We start from the raw sequence: 21,612 nt of genomic DNA, 5'->3' as shown, positions 1-21,612 counted from the left end.
TCCTTCCAAGAATAACTTCCTTTAAAATTTATTTCATTCACTCAATTCCTTTTAGTCACATTAAATAAAGGACTGAAATACGAACATGGAAAATCCAGCATAATAATCTTTAGAATTTTCATCTGGGGCAGGGTCTGTGGCTCAAAGGAGTAGGGCGCTGTCCCCATATGCGGGAGGTGGTGGGTTCAAACTGAGCCCTGGCCAAAAACTGCAAAAAATAAAATAAAATAAATAAAAACAGTAAAAAAAATTTTTTTCATCTGAACTTTAGGTATACTTTGCAGAGTTACAAAACTCTTTTAACTATATGCAAACTTCAGTGTCTATGTACTTTTTCCACTGAGTTATAATTGCATTATTCTATGAACAAAAGAATTTATGAATTTTAGTGTATGGATGGGTTGTGGAGGAAAAACTGAAACCACAAACAGAATATTTATACATTTATTTATAATGAAATTATGGTCTAAATATTTACAACATATAGGAAACCAGAGGATAAGTTTATACAAAGCCAGCCTGCAAAGTATTCAAATGTGCAAAAATGACAGTTCAGTATCTCAAACTACTCTTGGTTCAGCAGACTAGCTCCTTCATTTTCACATATCAATGTTTGATATAAAAAAGTTCTTTTGGCAAAACCTGTAATGCCAAGAAAAAGGACAAGTTGCAATTTCAGTCACTAAGTCCACCATCCTATTCCAAGCAGTCAGATCTCTCTTACTTTAGCTGCAACCAGTTCTGAGAGAGACAGACCACTGTGTTTCATTTGTGATGAGTTCTGACCTGTTTTAGTCAAGTAGTTTTCTCTGACCCAGCTGAAGATAAGGAGCTTAGAAGGGCTATAAAAACAGCAATGGCTATCTGACACAATGTTCCTGAAGGTGTCAGCTTTGGATCATCAGAATTAAAAAAAAAAACACACACACACAATGAAAAAATAACTTCATTTTCCTATCCCAGATCCAGCTATCTCCAAGTTTTAAATTAGTAAAACAGCATCTTCCAAAACAGAAAGAATCCAAAATGAAACGGATGAGGATCTCTTAGAATTAAGTGCTGAAAAGGATGGTCTTAAAATCATTTCCCCACTAATTAATAGTAAGGATTTGCTTGTAATCAGTTATTATCAAAATTGACCAAACAGTAGTAAAATACAAATAAAACTTTATGTCAGAGTTGGGACTAGTCATCTGGAAAAGGCTGGATCAGGTAAAATGTAGTTAGGATGCTTTGTTGGACAAGCATACTTCACCAACTGTTAAAAAGCTTCTGAGACAAATTTGTGATTCTAAGTAAATTTTGATAGATGCTATGCCACTGCAGAAATAAGGATGTTTTAAAAAGAATGCAGCCCCTTTAGGAAAGGGGGCATTGCATCTCTAACTTCTGCAAAGGTCCACGATGGTTCCCAGTATAGGCCCCAGAGTCTTGTTAAATCAAATGCATGCATTATTGCTAAGAAGTCACCGAGGGTCAAAACTCTGTTCCACTGTTTCCTAAGGGGCCATCCAGAATGGCATCTGTTGTTTAGCTCGTGGTTGTGATGAAGGGTATTGATATCCCAGACTCCAGCCCTGTGGAAAACTACTTGCATTTTTATGACCTCCATGTTCCTCCTCTTCATCAGATGAATCTGCAGCATAAGCCACCAAGCCAAATCCCTTCTCTGTAGTTTTCATCTTCTTGGCTGGATAATCTAGAATAAAGAAAAAAAACCCCAACCCCATTCCCCACCAAGAAAAAAAAATAATACCATAAATTCGTTAATAAAAAAAAGACGTTAATTGTAAGTGGTTAGTTGGACACCATTTTGAGGTCACAGGGTCAATGGTCACCCAAAAACGTTGAAGATCACACGAAAAACAGCACCAGCATCAGCATATGTGAATCCACCAGAACCATGTAAGAAAACAGAGAAAGAAAAAAGAAACACAAAAAAAGAAAAAAAAAAGAAAAAGGAAAGTTAGCAAGTGAGTCTGAAGGCTGATATTTCACCTTTTAAAGAGTTAAAAGAAAAGAAGTTAAGAAAAGAAAAATATGTATTTTCTTCTGTTTATTTTTATTATGACTACAGGCAAAGAACAAAAATGATCCCAAATACCTCTACAGGACTTAACAGTTCTGGCATGCTAAAAAGCAACATTTTACATAACACCCATAAGGCTGACCATTATGGACCAACAGAGCTATGAGAGGAAATATAGCTGAGCTCCCAATACAAAGAAAATTCAGTCTTTTAAGTCTGTATCAGATTATCTCCAAGTACTAGACAACGCAGGCAACATAATTTTGAAATGACCTACCAATTACTAGAATTTCCTAGGTTTTAATGTCACTGACGCTATGCATAAAATGTAAGTCGACTGACTCTTTTCTAGACACGTTGGTTGAAAAAAAAAAAAAAAAAGCTGTCCTTATAAATAGGAAAAAAGTTTTCTCATTAGCCAGTAGATTACAACAGATTGGATAAAACACCTGAATGAACATCAGGTTAGAAAACTAACATCTTTAGACCAGTCTTACTTAGTCATTCCTGATCCCCCAGTAACACTTGACTTACCATGGCTCCCTGTTAAAGTCCCAGACCCGTTCCTTTCATCAGACTCTGTTTTTAATCCAGTCACTGGAAAGGCTGGTGGAGGCATCAACTGCCTTTGAAACACAAAATGAAATTTTTTTCAGATACATTCAATTTTTCATTTATCTGCCATGTAAGAAGTGGAACAAGTCTCTGGATAATTTTTCACATTCATTTTAACCTCTTCTACTTTTTTTTTTTTTTTGAGACAGAGTCTAAATTTGTCACCCTTGGTACAGTCCTGTGGCACCTTAGCTCACAGCAACTTCAAACTCTTGGGCTTAAAGCAATTGATTCTCTGGTCTCAGTCTCCCTGGTAGCTGAGACTACAGGTACTAGCCACAGTGCCCAACTTTTTTTTTTTTTTTTAAGAGATGGGGTCTCACTCTTGTTCAGGCTGGTCCTGAATTCCTGAGCTCAGACAATCCACCAGTCTTGGCCTCCCAGAGTCCTAGGACTATAAAAGTGTGAACCACTAGGCCTGGCCTAACACCTTCCACTTTTATTTGATTCAGCAGATCATTTGATTCAGAGATGCCATTTCATCTTCGGAATACTGAAGCTCACAGCAGTGATCATTATTCTCATTAATGGTACAAACAAATGACATCTGAATATACTCATAATTATTTCAAACAACTTACCTGTCCCTCTCTCGCTCTTTGCCTGAGGAACTTGCCGGCTTCGATCCTGCACCTTCAATCTCATTCTGACTGGAGAAGCCTGTACCTAAATTAGTCATATGAATGGGTCCATGCTATGAGCAGAAAAATACAGTGGCATTAGCAAATCTACAACTGCTGTATTGACTTTAGCTCCTTAATGTAACTGTCAAGTGCCTCATCTTTCTGGTAAATTGCAATAAATTAAATTGTACTACATAGCTCTTTGGGATTTACAATAACTGTAGTCACAATTAAGGGTGTTCTTTCCTCTGTAGGACTTAGTCAGAGATTGTAATTCATTATCCTATGTCTACCTGTTTTCAACTCACTACCAATAGCTCTCAACTGATTTGTATAAACCTAGTTATAAACTGTAAAAATGCTATGGTTTCAGAATGCTTCCAGGATTCTGGAAAACTGTAAAGTTATTTCTCCTGATAAAACTGCACCAGAACTAATAATACTATTTTAAATTTAGTGAATGACTAACTTTACAAGTATATGAATTCACAGAATCAATCCAATTTTAGTAGTGATGGGGGTGGGGGCACCAGCGAGAGAAACCACCCCATTTTTAGTGGGAGTAAAGAGATTGGCAAATTGAAAAGCCTTAACTTTAAATACAAACAACATAGTGGTAGTTTGATAGCTTTGGGTGAGATGTGTAGGGAAGTAAACTACTAAAGGTTTTTAAGAATGCCAAAAAGGACCTAACCCAACCTAAATGGATTCCAGAAAACAGAAATCCTATTACTGAGATCATGTTTCGTCCCAGGTCAGGTCAAGCCTGCTCAGTCTCAGTCACTGGAAGGTGTGCGAGAGGCAGCCTCCCTAAGGACTGTCCCAACACTTTAAAATATAGTTGATATAGATGTGAATTTATCTTTTTTTAAAGGGAGAATATAGTAGGAGAATAAGAAGAGGAAATGAAGACAGGATATTTTATTTAACCTGGTATCCAAGAAGTCCAGATTCCCGTTCATCTGGTAGCTCCTCTGTGAATCGCCTCTTCTGTGCCTGGGGCTGAGTTGGAAGTGGGGGCTGGGGCTGGGGCTGGGGGCCAGCAGGCAGAGCAGCTTTGACAGGAGCAGCAGGAATAAAAGGACCACTCATTGGACTCTGAGACCAAAACAAACCAAGGAAGATAAAGTGTTAAGAATGCCCAATGAGTAAGTAAACAATGATTATGAAATACTCTAATGATCAATATGTAGCATATGAATCTTTCATCTTCAGGTCCTTAGTTTCCTTCAAGTGTAATTTGGTAATAGTATCACCCAGACCTCCCCTCTTCATCCTAAGAAAAGGTAAATTGACAATCTACATACAGTGCTTTGAACCTGGGGGGGAAAATCTGTTGTGCGTATGCACTAGGAGCAAACATGAACATTAACAAACGATAAAAGCTCTAGCCACTCACTAAAATAAGTTCAAAATTCATTAATCAAGAGGTTTCTCTTATTTAAAGCCTTGTAATTAATGTAATTAGTGCTTTTTGTATCATACTGTTAATACTATGGCAGAGGCAACTTCATCGACCACTTGTATGGATGTTAGTCTGTAGCTTTATTGAGAGTCTAATGTTTGAAGATGTTGCTCCAAAAAGAGAGGTGATCAAAAGAAAGCATACATCACAGAAAAGTAAGCATGTCTAAAAGGAAAACTTTATCACTACAGTCATGCATCACTTAACAGGGACATTCTGAGAAAAGCAGTGCAAGGTAACCTCAGTTCTGTGTGAGAGCACAGAGCATGTTAGCACAAACAGATGTGATACAGTCAACTATATCCCTGGGCTATATGGTACGGCCTGTTGCTCCAGGCCACACACATGTACACCAAATTACTGTACTGAATACTGTGACACAGTGGTAAATATTTGTGTATCTACACATATTTAAACAAAGAAAAGGTAAAAATATGGAAATAAGGAGGCAGCGACTGTGGTTCAAAGAGTAGGGCACTGGCCCCATATACTTGGGGTGGCGGGTTCAAGCCCAGCCCCAGCCAAAACTGCAAAAAAAAAAGACATATGGCATCATCCCCTATCCTCCCCCCTTTTGAAAAAGAGACAGTCTTGCTCTGTTATCCAGGCTAGAGTACACTGCAGCAGTATCAAGGTAGTAGCTCACTGTAACCATGAATTCCTGGGCTCAAGTGATCCTCATGCCCCCCAAGTTGTGGGAGCAAATCACCATCCTGGCTAACTTAAAAAAATTTTATAAGAACAGGGCCTCATTATCTTGTCTAGGTCCCCAATTCCTGGCTTAAAGCAATCCTCCTGCTTCAGCCTACCAAAGTGCTGGGATTACAGACCCGGGCCACCCTGCCCAGCCAATGTTATGGGACAGGTCACCATTGTATATGTGGTCCAGCAATGGTCACAACATTGGCATGTAGTAAGTACATGATTGTATCAAGAATAACAAACACTGTTTACTGACTGCTGGGATTATTTTACTCAATCCTCGCAACCCCTTAAATTTTTTTTTTTTTTTGTGACAGAGTCTCACTTTGTAGCCCTGAGTAGAGTGCTGTGGCATCACAGCTTATAGCAACCTCTAAGTCTTGGGCTTAAGTGATCCTCTTGCCTCAGACTCCCAAGTAGCTGGGATTACACAGGCCCACCACAAAACCAGCTATTTTTAGAGATGGGGTCTTGCTCTTGCTCAAGCTGGTCTCAAACTTCTGAGCTCGAGCAATCCACCCTCTTCAGCCTCCTAGAGTGCCGAGATTACAGGTGTGAGCCACCATGCCCGGCCTGAGATTTTATTCATTGGGCCCGTTCTGTAGCTAAGGAAAACCAAAGCCAAAACAGGTCAAATTATATCCCAAGATCACACAGCTCAAAAAATGAGAAAGCCCTTATCACTTTGAGGGATTTGGGAGAGAGAGAAAAGAGAGAAAATGAGAAAGGAAAGGAAGAAAAAGGGACAGCATGATGAATCCTGGCAAACTACCTCAAACCTCTAGCTCTTACCCACTCTATCATACTGCTTCCTAATTACAAAAGACTGGGGAATCACAGAACTGACTTAATATAAAAAGTGTAATATAGCCGGGCATTGTGGCGGGCGCCTGTAGTCTCAGCTGCTCAGGAGGCTGAGGCCAGAGAATCGCTTAAGCCCAGGAGTTGGAGGTTGCTGTGAGCTGGGTGAGGCCACGGCACTCTACAGAGGGCCATAAAATGAGACTCTGTCTCTACAAAAAAAAAAGTGTAATAATTCTGACCAGAGACCATAAACAGAATTTAGTGCATAAGTCCTTTTTTGTTACACAATGTGCAGTCCCTTTCAGTGCTTATGGCCCATGCTAAGGAGGCTGGGCAATGGTTCAAGGCTGCAGTTCGCTGTGGCATAGGCACATCATGAGAGGCCCACACTGAGGTGACCATAATAAACCCTTTACCATACTCATATGCTCTCTCCCTTGCCTCCAAGGCTGGTACATAATTCACCAATGAGCTGGATCATCCACTCTTTTCCTAAAATTCCATTTTCTTACATGAATTATAAAAAATAAATAAGAAAAAAAAAGAAATTATGAAAGAAACATACCAGCATTTTTTTTTTTTTTGAGATAGAGTGTAAATCTGTCACCCTCAGTAGAGTGCCGTGGCATCACAGCAACCTCAAACTCTTGGGTTTAAGCGATTCTCTTGCCTCAGCCTCCCAAGTAGCTGGGACTGCAGATGCTATTTTCTGTTGCACTGTCACTGTTCAGCTGGCCCAGGCTGCATTTGAACCCACCACCCTCAGTGTATGTGGCTGGCGCCGTAACCACTGTGCTACGGATGCCGAGCTAACATACTAGCATTACTAACCCTTATGTTTGGAAAGATCACCTATCTCTTCAGGAGCACATGTATGACGCGTCAGGTCAGGCCTGCTCAGTCTCAGTCACTGGAAGGTGTGCTGGACTCTCACACCACTTTAAAAGGCACAATATGGCAAAATGATTTTGGCCTGTCACTTGTTTTGTAAATAAAGTCCTACTGGAGTACAGATATGCTCTATCTATCAGGTATCAATAGCTGCTTTTGCACTACAACAGAGTGGAGTGGTTGTGACAGAGACCGTGTGGTCCCCAAAGCCTAAAATATTTAGTATCTGGCCCTTTATAGTAAGTCTGCCAACCATCTCTGCCTTAAAACAAGTATGTGGTGGAAGCCTTGTGAAACAGCATACACACAAGCACACATTACTCTGAAGTATTCTGGTCAGCTGGTGGTGGGAACATAGTGGACGGTATGATTAAAGTACTACAGTGTACATAATTTACTTCTGGATGAGCACATTCCCCTCCCCAATCACCCTAAACTCAGTGACACCATGTGCATGCCCAGCCACCCTACCTGTCCAGTGCTAGCTGGAGGCTGCACTTGTGTTATCGGGTATTGTGTTGGCACAGGTGGGACTCCAGTAGGTAATGCTGGCAAGACTCCAGGTGCCAGTGAAACAGCTGGTGGCACTATGCTTGGTACTCCATAGGGAGGTTGAACTGGCTGCTGAGGAGGGGGAACAACAGGGTAACCAGACTGATAGCCATTGGATGGATAATATGGTGGTTGAGGAGGGACACTACTTATAGCAGAGGGTTGTGTATAGCCTGAGGGGGGAAGAAAAAAAGTGTTTAATCAGCTGCAGCAGAATGAGACATTTTAGCTGAATCTTAAAACATAATATCTAGGGAAGAATAATACTGAGGCATGAATGCTTTCCAAATTACTGTAAGCTGAAGGCAACATTAATATTACCCTGGTGCAGTGTAGCCTCAAGTACTGTACTTACACACAAATATCACTAACAAAATATTTCTTAAATACTTCAAGATGTACACACCTGGTAAAGGTACAGCAGAATTAATTTGATTGACAAATCTAGAATATTCAGCATGAACCTGAAAGAGAAGGGAAAGTAAATTAATATGGGATGGTTCCAATTGAATCTGTATTTATAAAGGTCTGGGTCTGATTATATAATTCCAGGACCAAAGCAAATAGGCATTAAAATACTTCCATTGATGTTCTAGTCAAATTTAAACTTATTTTGGGGTATAAAATCATTCAGAAAGCCACAGAAATTAATTAGGATATTTAAGCTGTTAGTATATGTCCTTAAGGAGCAACAGTTTAGTAAGAGTTAAGTACTTTCTCCCCACCTCTTCTTGACTATAAGCATCCTACTAGTAAGTCAGTAGTTGGCAATTTCAAGTACAATGAAGAAGATGAGAAATGGTCAAGGATATTATCTGGTACGGAGTTAGCAAATCAGGTTATATGCACAAAAGAAAACATCTCAATAAGGTACCCTAAAATACCAAAAAACACTAGATTGAACATTTTCAACCCCAAACCTGATTTCCTTTAAATGGTACAAAAACAATCCTATGGTTTAACTTTTGGTTATTTGTTTATAAATTAAAAAGAATGGGAGGGCAGTGCCTGTGGTTCAGTGGGTGGGGTGCCAGCCCCATATACCGGAGATGGCAGGTTCGAACCCGGCGCCAGCCAAACTGCAACAAAAAAATAGCCGGGCATTGTGGCGGGCGCCTGTGGTCCCAGCTACTCAGGAGGCTGAGGGAAGAGAATCGCCTAGGCCCAGGAGGTAGAGGTTGCTGTAAGCTGTGTGACACAACAGCACTCTACCAAGGGTGATAAAGTGAGAATCTGTCTCTACAAAAAAAAAAAAAAAAGAGGGAAACAAAATAAGCAATCATCCCCAAAGCACTACTAATTGCTTATAAATTATTATAGCCTAGGCAACGCCTGGTGGCTCACAGCTGCAATCCCCACCTTTGCCCTGTAGGAAGACTTGTGGGAGGCCAAGGCAGGTAGATTGCCAGAGCTCAGGAGTTTGAGACTAGCCTAAGAAGAACAAGTCCCGGCTTGGCGCCCAGGTAGCTCAGTGAGTAAGGCACCAGCCACATATACCGAAGCTGGTGGGTTTGAGCCTGGCACGGGACTGTTAAACAGCAATGACAACCGCAACCAAAAAAAAATAGGCGGGCGTTGTGGCAAGTGCCTATAGTCCCAGCTACTTGGGAGGCTGAGGCAAGAAAATCACTTAAGCCCAAGAGTTTGAGGTTGCTGTGAGCTGCGATGCCATAGCACTCTACCGAGAGCAACATAGTGAGACTGTCTCAAAAATAAAAAAGACCCTCTACTCAAAAGCCATTGTGGGGGCAGCGCCTGTGACTCAAAGGTTTGGGTGCTGACCCCATATGCCAGAGGTAGTGGGTTCAAGCCCGGCCCCGGCCAAAAACTGAAGGAAAAAAAAAAAAAAAAAGCCATTGTGATGGGCACTTGCAGTCCCAGCTACTTGGGAGGCTGAGGCAAAAGGACTGCTCAAGCCCAGAGTTTGAGGTTGCTTTTGAGTTATGATGTCACAGGAGGTCCTCTATCCAGTTTGACAGGTGAGACTCTGTCTCAAAAAAGAAAAGAACAGGGCGGCACCTGTGGCTCAGTCGGTAAGGCGCTGGCCCCATATACCGAGGGTGGCGGGTTCAAACCTGGCCCCAGCTGAACTGCAACCAAAAAATAGCTGGGCATTGTGGCGGGCGCCTGTAGTCCCAGCTACTCGAGAGGCTGAGGCAAGAGAATTGCTTAAGCCCAGGAGTTGGAGGTTGCTGTGAGCTGTGTGATGCCATGGCACTCTACCGAGGGCCATAAAGTGAGACTCTGTCTCTACAAAAAAATAAATAAATAAATAATTAAATAAGTAAAAAGAAAAGAACAATAGCCAGGCATTGTGGAGAGCACCTGTAGTCCCAGCTACTCGGGAGGCTGAGGAAAGACAATCACTTAAGCACAGGACTTGGAGGCTGCTGTTAGCTGTGATGCCACTGCACTCTAACAAGGGCCACCAAGTGAGACTCAGCCTCTTAGAGACTCTGTTTTTTAGAAAAACAGAACAAAACACGGGCGGCGCCTGTGGCTCAAGGAGTAGGGCGCCAGTCCCATATGCCGGAGGTGGCGGGTTCAAACCCAGCCCCGGCCAAAAAAAAGAAAAACAGAACAAAACAAAAACAAAAGTCAAAGAATGCCAAGTCAACAACCAAGTATCAGTAGAGAGGCATAGGGTGTTCTCCCCCTCAAAGACTCCAAGAGGAGCCAATCCTACCAGCATCTTGACTTTGGACTCCTGGCTTCCCTCCATGTGACAGAATAAATTTGTTATTTTAAGCCGCCTAATTTATGATAATTTAGTACCATAGCACTAGGAAACTAACACAGATGAAAGAAATAGTTAAGACACATTCCAAAATGGCAGTAGCTCTCCCCAATGTCAAACAAACATAACTCACTGTTTGCAAGAGATTCTCACAGAGTTTCTTAGCAGCAGCCAGGCCTTCTGGTTTGGGATGACTGCAAAGAAATAAGCAGGAATTTGAACAAGAGAACAACAAGATACAAAATTCTGCTTTCACTTTTTTTTTTGTAGAGACAGAGTCTCACTGTACCGGCCTCGGGTACAGTGCCATGATGTCACACGGCTCACAGCAACCTCTAACTCTTGGGCTTACACGATTCTCTTGCCTCAGCCTCCCGAGCAGCCGGGACGACAGGCGCCCACCACCACGCCCGGCTATTTTTTTGTTGTAGTTTGGCCGGGGCTGGGTTTGAACCCGCCACCCTCGGCATATGGGGCCGACGCCCTACTCACTGAGCCGCAGGCGCCGCCCTGCTTTCACTTTTAAAGCCGTCATAAATCTATTTTAATAGATTTCATGCCATCATTTATCTACTTTAACTGTTACTGAAACCTAGGCCTCTGAAAATTACAAAATAGGAACAAAAAAATAAAAGCCTTTAAAAATTATATCTAGTATCATTACCACAAATATTTTATTGGTCGCTTTCTCTGGGTATTGGTATTTCTTGTTATAGAAATATTGAAAGGTCATAGAATTATTATGGAATGTATTAATATTGTCATAATAAGTTTATGACAGAAATTATTTTAGACTATCACAGTTCATTTTAAGGTTACAGTCTTATAAACCGTAAAACTTACTAAAGAGACAATTCCACTTGTGCTTCAATGATTTTCTTATTAATTATGAAGTGACTACTCCTTGTATTTACCTAAATCCCTCACGTTACTATTAATCGTGACTATTTTCTCCTTGCTCCTTCTGAATCGCTCCTGCCTATCTAGCAGTTCACAAGGATTCAAAATGCCCTTTGCCCTGTTCATCCATACCTGATGTAAATATACATAGGTTCAAAAGCTTCTCGGCCAGATGCTGGCTCAATACAGCCTGAACCTTTGCCCCGTAGGAAGACTTTGGCACCTGTTTCCATCTGAATGTGCTGCAAATAGGAGCAGCCTGGACCTTCCACCTTCTCTTTGACATTAAATGTGGGCACAGCATGTTCCAGACCCACAAATAATTTATCTTGAACATAATGCATCTGTAGAAAGAACAAAACATCACTGATTAAAGAAACTATATAATTAAATCTTATCCTTATAGAAATTTATTATGTAAAATACTTTAATCTCTCAGATACTTCCAATCACTTCCAGAATAAAGACCTATTATAAAATTTCTATCATTAAAAACAAACTCTTGTTAGGAATTTAAGAATTTAGTCTGGGTGTGGTGGTTCACACCTGTAATCCTAGCCCTCTGGGAGGCTGAGGTGGGTGATTGTTTGAGCTCATGGGTTCAAGACCACCCTGAGCCAGAGCAAGACTCTACAAACATCCAGGTGTTGTGATAGGCCTGTAGTCCCAGCTACTCAGGAGGCTGAGGCAAGAGAATCACTGGAGCCCAAGAATTTGGGGGTTGCTGTGGGCTATGACATCATAGCACTCTACAGAGATGACTGAGACTCTGCCACAAAAAAGAAATAAAATGGGTTGGTACCCGTAGCTCTGTGGTTAGGGCGCCGGCCACATACACCAGGGCTGGCCGGTTCAAACCCAGCCTGGGCCTGCTAAACGACAACTAAAACAACAACAAAAATAGCCAGGCACTGTAGTGGGCACTTGTAGTCCCAGCTACTTGGGAAGCTGAGGCAAGAGAATCGCTTAAGCCCAAGAGTTTGAGGTTGCTGTGAACTGTGATGTCATAGCACTCTACCGAGGGTGACATAGTAAAACTCTACCTCAAAAAAAATACATAAATAAACAAATAAATAAAATGAACTTAATCTTCCATGTACCTATCTACAAAATAAATGCCTTATTCTGTTTAGGAAAATATATTTAAGATATAAAAACCTAAGACCCAATATTGAGTAGCCATAATCACTTCCCTCCAATTGATGTTCAGCTAGTAAGAAATTCCAACAAAGGCAGTCTCCTGAAACCAGATTAGAATGTGTTGGGAAGGGGGGCACCTGTGACTCAAAGAGTAGGGTGCCGGCCCCATATATTAGAGGTGGTGGGTTTGAACCCGGGCCCAGCCCAAAACTGCAACAACAACAACAAAAATAGAATGTGTTGGGTAGTGGTTCGGTGCCTGTAGCAGTGGTTACGGTGCCAGCCACATACACCAAGGCTGGCAGGTTCAAACCCAGTTGGGGCCAACTGCAACAAAATAATAGGCAGGCATTATGGTGGGCACCTGTAGTCCCAGTTACTGGGAGGCTGAGGCAAGAGAATTGCTTAAGCCCAAGAGTTGGAGGTTGCTGTGAGCTCCACAGCAGATGCCACAGCACTCTATCGAGGGCGACATAGTGACTCTCTGTCTTAAAAAAAAAAAAAAAAGAATGTGTTGGGTAGTACAGTCAGCCCTGTGACACTCTCCAGTAAGGGCTGCTCTCTCCAACCCTTTTCTCTAGGAGGAATGTATCAGCCAAGTCTTACTTCATCAGACTCAGCCTTCTTAGTCCTCCAGCTGCCATAAAGTTTACAATTAGAAATTAAAACCACTAACTTCACCATGTACAAGCATATCCTTTGATCTATCAATCCTCTTTCTAGAATATACCAGTATGAAGAGAGGTACGTTCAGAGGTTCGTTATATCTTGGAAACCTAGACATGCCATTAACAGAATACCAATAGCAGGTAACCTTCAAGTTGGAATTTCAGAATTTTATCATTTTTATCTTACGTATTATTTAGTGTATTATCATTTTTTAAACAAATGATAAATGTTAACGCTCCCACCCCAAAACATACCCCTGACTGGAAGGGAGGCTTCTGGCTAACAGCTGGAGACAGCTGAGCTATCGGTGCAGGCTGGTGATAGACAGTTACTGTTGCACCATTAAAAGTTGGACTTGTTCCTGTGGCAGCTTTCACCACTCCATTGGTGATAATTTCTTTGATCCGGTTTACAGCTCCTAGAGAAAAACAGACTATAAGATTGAACCAAACAAAATAAAGCAACTAGTGCCCAATGATAAAGTCAATGTTCAATTACACAAACACCAATCTACTTTATGGGTTGCCCAATTATGTGGCTCCCAAATTCTCATGAGCAAAAATCACAACAGCTACTGGTAACAGTCTGCCTGTCTGCCACACGGTTCTGTACTCTACTCTTCACAAAAAGTGCTAAATGAAATCAAAATATTACTTACTGTCCACCAATTCCCGTGTCTGGCCCTGAACATGAAGATACAATGGACGATCCCTAAAAGAGGAAAAGAAAAGGATGATCCCAACCTGCTCAAAACCAAAAAAGGAGTCAAATATGTCACCAAATCTAATTTGTAATGTTTACAGTTTCTTAAAGTTTAAAGAAAAAAGGGCCAGACACGTGGCTCACACCTATAACTGTAGCAAGTTGGGAGGCCAAGGGTGGATAGCTTGAACTCATGAGTTCAAGACCAGCCTGAGCAAAAAGGAGATACCATCTCTACTAAAAACAAAAAAATTAAGGCAGGAGCTCAAGAGTTGGAGGTTGCTGGGAGCTATGACACCACAGCACTCTACCCAGGGTGACAGTTTTAGACTCTGTCTCAAAAAATAAAAAGGGACTGGCTTGGTGCCCATAGCTCAGCAGTTAGGGCGCCGGCCACATAGGCAGAGGCTGGCGAGTTCAAACCCAACCTGGGCCCACTAAACAACGACAACTACAACAAAAAAATAGCCGGGCATTGTGGTGGGCGCCAGTAGTCCCAGTTACTTGGGAGGCTGAGGCAAGAGAATCTCTTAAGTCTAAGAGTTAGAGGTTGCTGTGAGCTGCAATACTACGGCAATCTACCGAGGGTGATATATTGAGACTCTGTCTCAAAAAAAAAGTAGTAAGCCTAGTTTCTTATGATGACCACCTCTGTATGTTGACCTGTTATAGTCTCTTGGGTGGTCGGTCTAGTTACAGAGATTCTACTGTGCTTTCAAAGGGCTGTCGCAAGTTAGTTTCTAAAAATATGGTTTTATAACAGAACCAACTTTTCTTCTTGTTAAAAATTAAATGGAAGGGCAGTGCCTGTATCTCAGTGGGTAGGGTGCTGGCCACATACACCCAGGCTGGCAAGTTCGAACCCAGCCTGGGCCAGGTAAACGACAACTGCAATGAAAAAACAGCTGGGCGCTGTAATAGGTGCCTGTAGTCCCAGCTACGTGGGAGGCTGAGGCAAGAAAATCACTTAAGCCCAAGAGGTGGAGGTTGCAGTGAGCTGTGATGCCACAGTACTCTACCAAGGTTGACACAGTGAGACTGTCTCAAAAAAAAAAAAAAAAGTGGGCGGCGCCTGTGGCTCAGCCGGTAGGGCGCCGGCCCCATATACCGAGGGTGGCGGGTTCAAACCCGGCCCCGGCCAAACTGCAACCAAAAAATAGCCGGGCGTTGTGGTGGGCGCCTGTAGTCCCAGCTACTCGGGAGGCTGAGGCAGGAGAATCGCTTAAGCCCAGGAGTTGGAGGTTGCTGTGAGCTGTGTGAGGCCACGGCACTCTACCGAGGGCCATAAAGTGAGACTCTGTCTCTACAAAAAAAAAAAAAAGTAAAAAGTTAACTGGAGGGGCTGGGCACAATGGCTCACATCTGTAATCCTAGCATTCTTGAGAGGCCAAAGTGGGAAGATCACCTGAGGCCAGAAGCTGGAGACTAGCCTGAGCAAGTCCAAGACCCAATCTCTACAGAAGAAAAAAAAGAAAAATTAACCAGGCATTGTGGTGTGTTCCTGGAGTCCCAGCGTCTCAGGAGACTGAGGCAGGAGGATCACTTAATCTAAGGTTGTCGTGAGGTATGAAGATGCCATTGCACTCTAGCCTGGGTAACAGAGCAAATCCCCGCAAATATAGTAGAACCTCCATAAGCCGACCACTCAAGGTACTGTTAAGAGACTGATCAACATATAGAACTAGGCCTTCTAGCTTGGCACCCGTACATAGCACAGTGGTTACAGTGCCAGCCACGTAGACCGAGGCTGGTGGGTTTGAATCCGGCCCAGACCAGCTAAACGGCAATGACAACTGCAACAAAAAATAGCTGCATGTTGTAGTAGGCGCCTATAGTCCCAGCTACTTGGAGGCTGAGGCAAGAGAATTGCTTAAGCCCAGGGGTTTGAGGTTGCTGTGAGCTGTGATGCCACAGCACTCTACTGAGGGCAACATAATGAGACTATGTCTCAAAAAAAGAAGGAAAAAAAAAAAACTAGACCTACTGTACTGGTATGTACATGCATGTCCATTCTATAAAAAGTAGGTTAGCTTGGCTTGGCGCCTGTGGCTCAAGTGGCTAAGGCGCCAGCCACATACACCTGAGCTGGTGGGTTCGAATCCAGCCCCAGCCCACCAAACAACAATGAAGGCTGCAATCAAAAAATAGCCGGGCATTGTGTATAGCCCCAGCTACTTGGGAGGTGAAGGCAGGAAAATCGCTTGAGCCCAGGAGTTTGAGGTTGTTGTGAGCTGTGATGCCAAGGCACTCTACCTAGGGTGACAGCTTGGGGCTCTGTCTCAAAAAAAAAAAAAAAAAAAAATGAGGTTAACTTAAGGAGGTAGTCAATATACAGAGGTGGTCAACCTTGGAGGTTCCACCGTAGTTAACTGGTCCACCCAGGGATCAAGAGCTTGTTCTTACAGATCATTAGCATTGTTATCCAATCAAGACAACCCAAACAATACTCAAGAACAGAGCGTTTTTTTTGTTTTTCTTCTTTTTTTTGAGACAGAGTCTCATTTTGTCACCCTCAGTAGAATGCTGTGGCATCATAGCTAACAGCAACCTCAAATTGTTGAGCTCAAGTTTCTCTTGCCTCAGCCTCCCCAAGTGCTAGGATTACAGGCGTGAGCCACAGCACCGGGCCAGTTTCTTTTTGTTGGCTAATAGATTATAGGCAAATGTAGACTTGGCTATTCAAATTGAGAAGACTCTTTAAATTCTAAAGTAAAGATGGCTTAGATTTAGATTCTAACAAAGTGATCAATATTGATCGTTCATAAGGACTGGGTATGGTAGCTCACACTTATAACCCTAGCACTCTGGGAGGCAGAAGTGCGTGGATCGCCTGAGCTCAGGAGGAGTTCAAGTCCAGCCTGAGCAAGAGAGAGACACCATCTCTAAAAAATAGCTAGGTGTTATGGACTCTGTAAGCTGACCACAAAAAAAAGAAAAGAAAAAAATAACCATCATCATTAAGGCAATATAAGAATTTTTAAAATGAGGGACATTATTAAAAAAAAAGGGAGATTACAGGTGGTGCCTGTGGCTCAATGAGTAGGGCACCAGCCCCATATACCTAGGGTGGCGGGTTCGGCCAAACAGCAACAACAAAACAGCTGGGCATTGTGGTGGGTGCCTGTAGTCCCAGCTACTCAGGAGGCTGAGGCAAGGGAATTGCCTAAGACTTAGAGCTGGAGGTTGCTATGAGCTGTGATGCCACAGCACTCTACCAAGGGCGACAAAGTGAGACTGTCTCTTAAAAAAAAAACAAAAAACGGGGGCCGGGGGGAGATTACAACAAAATGAACCCATTTGTGGGAGGAATTATTTCTACAGGAAAAAAGTTTAGAAGTATATACATTACCTTCTTTTACACATTCTTCTAATTTGTTTCTTCCAATAAAAATATCAAATGTGAAATAAAAATCCAGAGGGTCAGGAAAACAAAATGTCAACATTCCTTATACCTGTTTGAGATACCCATAATTTTGCTATGAAGTAGGACACATGTATCCCCCAAACCACTAATCAAACATCATTTACACACATTACCTAAAAAGGAAAAATACGAAGCTAACGTGAGCTTATATACCCAACCTTTTCCCAAACTAGAGAAAAAGCATACACACCCTGGTCCCACTTTGGCCTTCTCCTCAGTTGTCATGAACCTCCCTCGAGTGGACACTGCAGCCCCACTAAGTCGGCTGATCTAAAGAAAGAAATGTTGTATTGAAAAGATGACGTGGTAATTGGTTGACTTCAATGGCAGATAGGAGGAAAGATTTTTTATCCATTCAACCATGTAAGGTAAGGAATGGATTTTCTACTAAAATTCTGATTCCGTAGTTTTCCACTTAAACCAACCCAGAGAATTTACCTGTATCTGTTTCACTGCCTTCCTTTGAAATTAAGGTAAACCTAAGCCTGACTTTGGAGACTATGACCCAAGCCCCCTAATAATCTGACTCCTGCTCGTATTTAGAGGTCTTCTTTTTCTGAATCCACCCTCCACCTTCCCCAGATTGTCTCAACTCCTCCACACCTCATCTTGAGTCTGTCCTCGAGTCAGCAAGTTCCTACATGTGAGAGGCACATCATTAATTTCTACTTCAGCTACCACCAGGTCATCCTTGCTTTTATTGCTAGTTAGGCCTTTGCCAGGAGTCTGAAGCTACAAAAAAAAGAAAGAAATTAGATTAAAAAGTTTACATGTCAAAATCTTTTAGTTGTCAATTTATGACCATCCTTTCCCAAGTCCCATCACCTCCCTATAGTTCCCTTTGTCTGCCTACAAACACATTTAGTTATTCTTCACAACTGGAATAACAGGCAAAATCCTTATTTTTCTTAGTTTCTCTCTCTTTTTTTTTTTTTTTTTTAACAAATCCTTACTAAATGACACCAAGTAGTCAATTCTCTTAAAGGGCACTATCAGATTCCTCTGTAATCTTGGCTCCATGTACATTTTTATGACCCTATGAGTACATTAACTCCAGAGTAAAAACTTCAAACTCCAAAAGGAAAATCAAAAGGCCAATTACAAGGCTTCACAGCTCAATTAGCTGGCTATATGTGTAGTAAGATGTAAAGACAGCAATAGGTGCAACCCACACATCTTGTTTATGCAGGAGGAAGTTGCTTTTGAGCCACTTCTATTGTCACAAGTAAATTCAACTAATTCCATCCCTGTAAAGTTCTCAAAAATCCTTAAATTGTATCCCATTAATCACACTCTATTATAGAAGAAGAAAGAGAATGAATGAAAAGCCAGTAAGGTCCTAAAACCTGATCCAGATTTTCTCTCAATTTAAACGACAACTCCAAAAAGCTGGATTTGACTATTAACTGAAGAAATGTTTTAGAAAAATAAGATGGCATTCTCCAACCAGTGCCTAGCAAATCTGCTCGAGAAAGGTAAATGCAGTTTGTGTGTTAGATACATTTTTAAAATATGGAAGCAAAACTAAATACAAACTCAACAACAGCTTATCTTCCTTTAGTCCCTTATAGCCACTAGCCACATGCATCTCTTGAGCATTTAAACATAGCTAATGTGACTCAGAACTAAACTTTAAATTATATATTTATTTATTTTTTGAGACAGAGCCTCAAGCTGTTGCCCTGGGTAGAGTGCTGTGACGTCACAGCTCACAGCAACCTTCAACTCCTGGGCTTAAGCGATTCTCCTGCCTCCACTTCCCAAGTAGCTGGGATTACAGGCATCTGCCACATGCCTGGCTATTTTTTTTAGTTGCAGCCATCATTGTTGTTTGGCAGGCCTGGGCTGGATTCGAACGCGCCAGCTCAGGTGTGTGCGGCTGGTGCCTTAGCCACTTGAGCCACAGGTGCTGAGCCTAAATTATATATTTAGTTTGAATTTTTTGACTCTTGCACTGAATAATGCAGGTGGATGTTAACAAGGGAAAACTGCAGTTCCTTATGTCATAGCCATATAGCAAGTACTTGGGAACTAAATCCTGGGGACTAAGTACCCTACGCTGCTGCCCCCTGCTGAGTTCAATGATCACTCTCTTAAAAAAAATTTTTTTTGAGATAGATGTCACTCTCCCAAAAAAAGGTGGAATGCAGTGATAAAATCATGGTTCACTTCAGCCTTGAACCCCTGGGCTCAAGTGATTATCCTGCCTCAGCCTCCCCAGGAGCTAGGACTACACACAGGTGGTCACTACTGCATCTGGCAGCTTTAAACATTTTTTGGAGAGGGTTGTGCTATGTTGCCCAAGCTGGTCTTGAATTCTCAGCCTCAAGTGATCCTCCCCAAGTCCTGGGATTAAGGCATTAACGAATGTACCCAGCTTTGTCATTGTACTTCTAAGTTTTCCTCACAGACCTTAGAAATGGACAACTGACTCACACAAACATAAAAACACACTTATTAGTGAACTTTTATATGTTAGCATCCAGACAGGTAATGGTCTACTGATAAATACTCCACAAAACTGGAAGGTTCACAAAGTCTGCATTTTCAAATGTGGAACTTACCTCTTCACAGGTACCCTGGGAGGCAAATTTAAATTTAAACCAGAAAAAAAAATTTAGAGGCTTTCAGGCAAAATCCCAAATACCCAATTACCCAAGTTGACTTTATAGTGAGCTTGTTATTTATAGATCTTGCACAAGTCAGCTTACATTCATGAACCTAATTTGCCCCATCTTTGAACTGGTGACAACAATCTATTCCACAGTATTAAGATTTTCTTTTTTAAAAGAAAAATACAGTTGGTCACGGAGGTATAAACCTGTAGTCCCAGCTACTCAGGAGGCCAACCAGATCCCTTCTAGTTACAAGATTCTAATTATACCAGAGATTTCATAAAGTAACCAAATTTGCTCATTTTATATGAAAACAAAACAACGCATATATATTCCTCAATTTTAGCTCATGTTTAATCGCAGGCCAATGAAGTAGTCAATATGTAAACATCTACAGGTTCTAATTAGAATTGACACTTTATTATTTTTTAAGCCAGTCAAATTTAGTAGTGGAATACAGTTAACACTTTAAAGCTCACTTGATTTAACTGAACTTCTCTTTTGACTTCAGAAAAAAAAAATACACGTATTGACGACAAATTATGTTGCTTTAATGATTATTTGGATAGAACTAACACGTACCTAACAGTTTGGCCCATAAATGTTTTATCAGCTCCATCAAAATTGCCTTGTAAAAATATATTTATGACAAAATTATAAAAAGTTTCCAAACTAAATGACATTTACATCACTACCCCCATTTTCTCCTTCAGTAACACAATGATTATGAAATCACAGGATTACAAAAATATTCTTATTGAAATTGCAATTCAGAGACCCTTCAACTCGAATACCTTCTCAGAAGCATTCTGAGTTGGTTTCAGCTTTCCTTTGGCCATAAGCATAGCATTGATCTTGGCAGCCACAGCAGCGGCTGCATCCAAAGCTCCTGAGGGAGCAGCTGTGGTGCCCCCAGGGCTTCCCCCACTGCTGGTGACCTCCCCACCTGGGGCCGCTGGCGGAAGGAAGAGAAGGGGGGCTGGAGCTGGTTGGTCCCATTTGCTGCGGCGCCTACAGGTAGGGAAAGGAAAATATTAGGCCTCAAAGTTTCATTTAAATTATTCTTCCCTTAATAGACCTTAGCACTCCATTTTCTCTGTACAATGTTCCATTCACAGCTCCTTTCAGATCTAAAATTCCCATCTCTCCTTAAACAGACAACTAAGACTGTATTTCACCAAACTCACACTTCCTTCAACGACTTCCCCCAATCGACTTCGTTTCTACTCTGGTATCCCTATCAAAGACTCCACTCGGTCCCGCATGCTGTCGTGTTCACCTTCCCCTTGGCTTGCCCTTCCACAGTCCCTGCTTTCCCGCTCCCTAGGATCCCCTCCAGCCCTTTTCAGGGGCCCCAGGCCTGCCAAAGCGCCCTCTCCCCAAGTATCTGGCCCTCCGATATGTACACTGCCCACTCAGGCACTCGCAGCTTCCCAGGTTCCCTCCGCCTCTCCCGCGCCCCCATGTTCCCTCCGATTCTCTAACCCTAGGAGCTTTACCCGCCAGCTCCAGGATGTGTCGCGCTCCCGGCGGACATGGCGACCGGCTCCACTCAACCACCCGCCAACTACCCCACTACTACTTTCCCGTCACTTCCGCCCCCAACGCCCTTACGCACAGCCTTTTCCGGTCGTGAGGCAGAGCGGTTCCGGTGAAAATGTAGATTCTGATTGGACTCTCGGTGATTTAAATGCAGCTGGCATTTCTGAGACTGGGAGGGCGTGACCTTCCGGCTTGCGCCATG

General features: G+C 42.2%; 1 protein-coding gene and 2 non-coding genes across 4 annotated transcripts; all 3 read right to left on the bottom strand.

Annotated features, from left to right (window-relative positions):
- Positions 1 to 430: 430 nt before the first annotated feature.
- Positions 431 to 21,461, bottom strand: KHDC4 (KH domain containing 4, pre-mRNA splicing factor). Of its 2 annotated transcripts, XM_053606334.1 has the most exons (14): positions 21,368 to 21,461; positions 20,663 to 20,879; positions 17,857 to 17,985; positions 17,444 to 17,523; positions 13,786 to 13,838; positions 13,382 to 13,545; positions 11,451 to 11,662; positions 10,552 to 10,612; positions 8,088 to 8,145; positions 7,601 to 7,854; positions 4,198 to 4,365; positions 3,226 to 3,338; positions 2,564 to 2,655; positions 431 to 1,699 (listed from the first exon to the last, which is right to left on the bottom strand). In XM_053606334.1, the coding sequence occupies exons 1-14, from the start codon at positions 21,403 to 21,405 to the stop codon at positions 1,500 to 1,502; spliced, it is 1,839 nt and encodes a 612-aa protein (XP_053462309.1). In that variant the 5' UTR covers positions 21,406 to 21,461; the 3' UTR covers positions 431 to 1,499. The 2 variants fall into 2 exon arrangements, with proteins under 2 accessions (XP_053462309.1, XP_053462311.1); XM_053606336.1 differs by having other exon boundaries at positions 431 to 2,655; positions 3,226 to 3,310; positions 21,368 to 21,446.
- On the bottom strand, positions 6,524 to 6,659 carry LOC128597982 (small nucleolar RNA SNORA42/SNORA80 family). The gene has a single exon (XR_008383512.1). It is a non-coding gene; the product is annotated as a small nucleolar RNA SNORA42/SNORA80 family (small nucleolar RNA).
- Positions 12,968 to 13,096, bottom strand: LOC128597996 (small Cajal body-specific RNA 4). The gene has a single exon (XR_008383523.1). It is a non-coding gene; the product is annotated as a small Cajal body-specific RNA 4 (non-coding RNA).
- Positions 21,462 to 21,612: the final 151 nt, after the last annotated feature.

Source organism: Nycticebus coucang, chromosome 10 (genome assembly GCF_027406575.1).
Source record: "Nycticebus coucang isolate mNycCou1 chromosome 10, mNycCou1.pri, whole genome shotgun sequence".
Lineage (NCBI taxonomy): Eukaryota > Metazoa > Chordata > Mammalia > Primates > Lorisidae > Nycticebus > Nycticebus coucang.
This window is presented reverse-complemented; position numbering and strand designations above follow the sequence as displayed.